This window comes from Notothenia coriiceps, unplaced genomic scaffold (assembly GCF_000735185.1).
Source record: "Notothenia coriiceps isolate Sejong01 unplaced genomic scaffold, NC01 NC01_scaffold00005115, whole genome shotgun sequence".
NCBI classification, from domain to species: domain Eukaryota; kingdom Metazoa; phylum Chordata; class Actinopteri; order Perciformes; family Nototheniidae; genus Notothenia; species Notothenia coriiceps.
Genome location: NW_011337816.1, coordinates 26,151 through 32,310, shown reverse-complemented (window position 1 = coordinate 32,310; position 6,160 = coordinate 26,151). Strand labels below are relative to the sequence as shown.

Sequence of the window (6,160 nt, the reverse complement as noted above, 5' to 3'; positions counted from 1 at the left end):
TACACTCTGGTCGTTGTACTTTTACTCAAGTACAAGATCTGAGTACTCCTCCCAATTATATTCATCTATTTACATTGCATCTCATTCAGTGATATTAACCTTTTTATTTCAAATAAACGGATATCTATTCTGTAGGCAACTATATATCTAATGGAGATTATATTCAGAATGTAATGCTAGAAATCTGTAAGTATCAGTGTTTTCTTTGACACTCGGGCCACCCTATGGCTGCCCTGTGTGTGTCTTTAAGGGGCGGGGCTTGTTCCTCGGTGTGAGGCAGCTCTCAGCGGATGGGAGTAGTGCCGCTCGCAGACAGGAGACAGGATCCATGGCAACAATCATGGCAGGTGGGAGCAACAAAAAACAAGAGGATAACTATATTTCTAAATTCAAATTGTGTTTTTAGACAGATTGTGATAATGTCCCGTGTGTGTGCTGTGTTTCAGAAGCAGAGACTCGCCAGAGGCTGCTGCGCACCGTCAAGAAGGAGGTGGGTGTTTTCAGCTCTGCATTTATCGCCTCGGAAAAACAAACACGTTGGTTTTTATGAATATGTTTAGCCCAGTTTCCCCCTTTGCTTAGATAGGTGAAACATAGCAAACATGTGTTGACACTTGCACTGAACGCCCCATCTTTTCCTGATGACACCTGAGATACATTGGTTTTGATGCTCTAAAAACGAAATGTCTTTTTTTTTAAAAAGACTAAACAAGCCAAAATATTATGTATATTATCACCATTACGGGTTTGAAGTGTTGCTTTTTTCTTTAACAATGTTTTAATACAATTAAGAGCTTTCTTTTTTGAGTGTTCGTGCTGCAGCTCAGTAATTATTCGCATGGAGAAACAGATTGTGTGTGTTCAGTGTTTGTGGTGTTTATGGCAGATAAACCATCAGCCTTCTGCCCAGCCATTTGGTAAGAGTCGGTGTGTGTGTGTGTGTGTGTGTGTGTGTGTGTGTGTGTGTGTGTGTGTGTGTGTGTGTGTGTGTGTGTGTGTGTGTGTGTGTGTGTGTGTGTGTGTGTGTTTATGTAATTCATGTAATGCGTTACATGATGTTGAGTGGAAACAAACATGGAAGCAGCTCTAGAGGTTTGTTCAGCTGGTTTTCAGTTTCCTCATGTCACTCATCATCATTTGAGGTAACTGCAGAAAAAACAGAAGACCAGGGTTCAGCAGAGATCAAATGAGATGTCGCTACCATTTAGTCTGTCTGACATTCAGACGTGGAATAAGGTTTTACTCTGAGATATACATCCTGGTGTGAACAATCTTTCTCAGAACGCTTACAGGAGTCTTTAAATATAGATGAGAGGACGGAGGACATGGTGTTAATGAATGCTTGCATAAAGATCTGTTTAGATATGTCACATGAACCCTGTCACATGGAAAATATATAGTACTGAAAGCTCAAGTTACATTATCCTCCATTTTGGGGAGATCTCTAATGTCTGTCATTGATTTTTCTTTACAATACTGCTTTAGAGTAATACTGTGTATGCACAGTCCATGCCCAACACAAGAGTTACTGTTGGTAAGAACATTTTACTGCAATGTGATTAACATTCAAACATATTAACTTTATTGGATATAGATTACATTAAAGGCAATTACATTTTGTGTGTGTGTGTGTGTGTGTGTGTGTGTGTGTGTGTGTGTGTGTTTCCACTCTCCTATAGTGGTGTTTACATTGTGGTCTTTACTGTTGAGTTTTTTATTTGCCTCTGTTCAGGGAAGGTTTCCTTAAAATCATGAACACCTGATATTTACACATGTATAGTCAAACTCCTGAAGCTTTACAACATCACCAACCTAAAACTGTTATATCGTTTATTTTGGTATAAGATATTGAAACAGGGGAAGATTAAAATACGTTTTAAGGGAACACTGACTGTTTCTCATTTATCCCAGTTCAGAGCACTTCCGTTAATTATTGATGGATTTATTTAATTAGTTTCATATTAGATTGCCTCATAAATTACAAGACTTTATTTCTACCAAACAAACAAAGATAAAAATCCCATCCTGGATCTTGTGAAAAGATGAATAGCTAGACTTTGGTCTGATTTGTTTTCCTCTGAGTCCTGTTTGCAGTCTTATCAGTGGAAACCAGGCCCTTCCCCATGATTGAACCTGCCTCCTGTGCGCTGATACGGCCTCAGTGGGATTCACTTTTACTGTTTACCTTAAGTGCAGCCTGATGGAGTCTGTGGATAGAAAAACAGTATGATAGCTCACTTTATTAACAGATGGCACTCTGCATTAATCAGGATGAGTTCATAAGACTCATATATCGTGTTCGATTTGTAAGTCTTGAACAGTTGGAAAATATGTTTTAGGTTTAAAAATATACTTGAATTGAAATATATCGCTTGCAAATGTTTTGATTTTCCCCAAAAATCTTTTATCATTCCTTATGTTTGTTGTGTATAGGTCTTCTGGCATCTCATAACACATGCAGAGTAATTTCATTTAGTAGTATTAAAACTACATGTAAAGATAAAGGCTCTTTGAGTCTGAATAATGTTGCTCTAGGTACATTGAAAGGGCTTTAATGTTACTCTTAAAGGTGGGGTATGTCATTTTGGAGAAGCCAGCTCGAGTGTGCTGGAATTTAAAATTACGCAGCCGAAAAAAATCTGCCTCTTCCTTCAGACTTCCTTACAGAGCCCCTCCTCCAACGAACGTGCACATGACCAATGAGGGCATGAGATAAGTTTGTGCACGAGATGGAAGGCTGACAGGCAGGTAGGCCATCCAGTTATTTTAGCCGGGCCGGCTCAGATGATTGGTCGATTGGCTTCCACAGATGACATTTTTTAATGTATTTATTGTCAAAGCATTTGCTATCGGGATGTTAAGAGCATTCCATGGAATATAACAAAAAGTGTTTCTGAAATAAATGACATCACCCACCTTTTAAAGCTGTACAGACAATTCCTCTTGAAGGAAAGATATGTATTGGTGTTGTTGTTGTTCTGTTTTCCCGTTTATAGTTAGTATTACTCTGTGTGGGCTTCACCATATGGTGTCTCTATGCTGTGTGTTCTCAAGCTCCGCTCGTCCAGCTGGTTATTTGCCAGCAGTCTGCTCAGATATACCTGGATGGGGGCCATTATCCAGAGAGTGCAACATAATTACCTTCTGGTTCAAATTGGTTTGAAAACATCTCTTATTTGCTTTAGCTTTGATACAGAACCACTCTCAGTCTGACTCCGTCTGTCTGGCTCCGGCGTGCCTAGAATTGTGCTCCTCCCTCTGTCTTTGTATATCACACGTGCGCGCAAACACACACCTGTGTTTGCTAAAGGATAGAGATGGAGAGACAGGGGGAGAGAGACTCACTAGAAGAACATGCATCTGTTCCTCTGCTGTATGCTTGGGGTAAAGTTTCAAGCATTTGAGTGTAAATGAATCCAGCAGTTCCTGATTCCTGGTATCACGTTGATATGAAACAATACAGGTTGATTTATATTGCAGGAACAAGCAGCGGGGAAATCATCACATATTATTGTTGTCATAGATACTGGTAGATATTATTACACTGAGACTATAACACCGTTGTTGACCTTTCTAGATCTAGATTACTCTATTCATAATCAGGTTTTGGTATGAGATAGGATTACATGGCAAGTTTGTTCACCATTTAAAATCAAACAGAACTACAAGGTACTGTTAGCACGACCGTATGCAGCAGCTTTAAAGTCCACCCCTACCTTGAGACATGGTGATGTCACTTTGAAAGGATTTGAAGTCGAAGCTCTCACTCTGAACGTGGAAGTTTGCAGAACAATCTCACCACGAGGTTCAGCTAACATAGGCAAGAAGTCTCTAAAATGTTAACGAAATGTATTGTAAATTCAGCATCTGCAGTTCCATGACTCCTGGTCCGTTGAAGAAGATCATGTGATGCTCCGGAAAAGCTACTGACTGGATCATTAACTTTGTAGTGGAATCAGAATAGTTGATCAGTCTGCTTATTTGTTGTTAAATTATTATACAAATAGTAGACACCTAATTCAGGTGCAGATCGTATAATAAGAAGTTAACTCTATGCGAAGATTAGCATGCATAATCAATGATGATTTTCCTCCTCCGCCTTACATTCCTTTGTTGGCCACAGAGATAATGAGTTATGAAGGCTGGATGCTTAATGGATGGGGCTTTCTCTCCGGCTAATATCCTTTGGCTCTGCTGTTGCAGGAATTAATTGGAATACTCTGAAGATCTTTTATCACTCTGTCTAATACCTTCAGGCTACAGTGCTTAGTTCAGAGCAGATTCAACAGACTTTGCTGCTGTAAAAGAGACGTTTCATGTTGGTTGTCACGTCATGCACATTGTTTTATCTGTTCATTATGGTGAAGATATATCTTGTTGTGGCGTTTTAGTCGAATGGGCGAATCCGGGTGGTCCACTTTGATTAGATTTGTGCTTTATCGATGCACACTAGGACTCTAGGAGGATGGATGTGAAGTCATGATGGCACAGTGCATCTAGATGTTGTTGCTACTGTAGTTTTGTTTATTTCAGTGATGAATGGCTGTTGTTGACGCATCTCCCTAGGCGGAAGTGATCCAATGTGAGACACGTGCCGTCTCCATAGAAACCTGCAGGTTGTCTGAGCTTAGACACTTCACCAGTTGAATTCCTCTGAGGCCTGATCTGTTGCCCAGAGGAGGAAGAGAGGAGAAACGCAAGGTGTCTGCTTCCTCAAGTTGGCAAATGAATCAACTCCCTGGGTGTCAGGTTCACTCACCGAGAAAATTGGTGCATAATGCCGTCTGTCTGTCTGTCTGTCTGTCTGTCTGTCTGTCTGTCTGTCTGTCTGTCTGTCTGTGTTTTGTGTGTGATTGCATGCTTACTTTAGGTGTGATCGTGAGTGGAGCGGGTGTGCATCACATCAGACTGGCACTGTCTGTTGTTTTGGCAGTATATATGAATCATTTCTGTTGATGCTGGAGATGACTGCCACGGATGCAAACAGGCCACGTTTGTGTGATGACTGCTGTCTAATTAGTGAATGGTATTTTTATTCTAATTGTTTTCATGGGGAAGGGCAATACTTTTTCACAAGTAAGGGATTGTTCGGCTAACAGCGAGGTGGCAATCAGTGCTAAGTGGGCAGATTTTTCCCAGCACCATCATTGAAAAACAAGTTGTTTTGTTTTTCACAGTTAAATCTGAAGTCTCTGGCTTTGTTGTTCTCTCTAAATAAAGATGTGGACGTGAATACATTTACATATGTGGTTAGTCTCTCGGTGTAAGACTTACAAATAGATTTGAGGAAAAAATCTAGACACGCAGGTAATTTTCCACCACTCAAAGTTAAAGGTATTTTAATCATTTGTGAACAGCAAGTAAAATTGAAGGGATATTACTTTTATTATTGGTCCATAAACCCCAAGATGAAAATCGTACTCGAAGACCGAAATTCATCTCCGAGAAACTTTTATGATCCAGCTGTAAATATCAAACCATGAAAACTGATATTATAAGAGGGTTGGTTTCTTCACAGAGAATAGATTTTGTATCACTTCAACAAAGTATTGAATATGTGTGTGTGTCTCTGTGTGTGTGTGTGTGTGTCTGTCTGTCTGTCTGTCTGTCTGTCTGTCTGTCTGTCTGTCTGTCTGTCTGTCTGTCTGTCTGTGTTTGTGCAGAAGCTGAACTTGGCAGTGTCATACGGTCGTTGTGGACAGACTCATTTCAGCAGGAAATGACAGCTATCTGTGCTCTGTGTCCGGAGGTTGATATTCCCCTTGCAGATTGCAGAGCGGTGCCCAACAAGGGGGACGTCTCCATAGCCACGGGAGGGAGGGATTGATTTATCAGACATCTAAACTATTGGTCTGTCGCTGTTGTCAGGCCAGCGGGGAGAGGGGGACATCGCCGTGACAACAAAAGCTAACTAATGAGCGTTACCTTGTGAGCATGTGTGATCTTCTCCCTCTTTTTTAAAAAGAAGTTGGATTTGCATGACTAGGATAACGTCAGAGTTTGACGCAACAGAATCAATTGCTCCCACTGAGGATTACAAACTTCTTAATAAAAGGGGTCTGTGATGTGGTGGATAAACCCTCCCTTCCTTTATTATTCCCTCACCCCCAAATGTACCACCCCCAAATCCCATGAGAGGTCTTCGGGATGAGAGCTGGTG

The 6,160-nt window shown here is 40.7% G+C and overlaps 1 protein-coding gene across 5 annotated transcripts in view; it reads left to right on the top strand.

Moving 5' to 3' along the window:
• The first annotated feature begins 281 nt into the window (after window positions 1–281).
• The window catches only part of sgsm1a (small G protein signaling modulator 1a), a 28,632-nt gene continuing 22,753 nt past the window's right edge, over window positions 282–6,160 (top strand). For all 5 annotated transcript variants that reach the window (XM_010768103.1, XM_010768101.1, XM_010768102.1 and 2 more), the window contains exons 1-2: window positions 282–347; window positions 447–490. In XM_010768103.1, coding sequence (XP_010766405.1) covers window positions 329–347; window positions 447–490 — 63 coding nt within the window. In that variant the 5' untranslated portion in view covers window positions 282–328. The remainder of the gene's footprint in view (window positions 348–446; window positions 491–6,160) is intronic.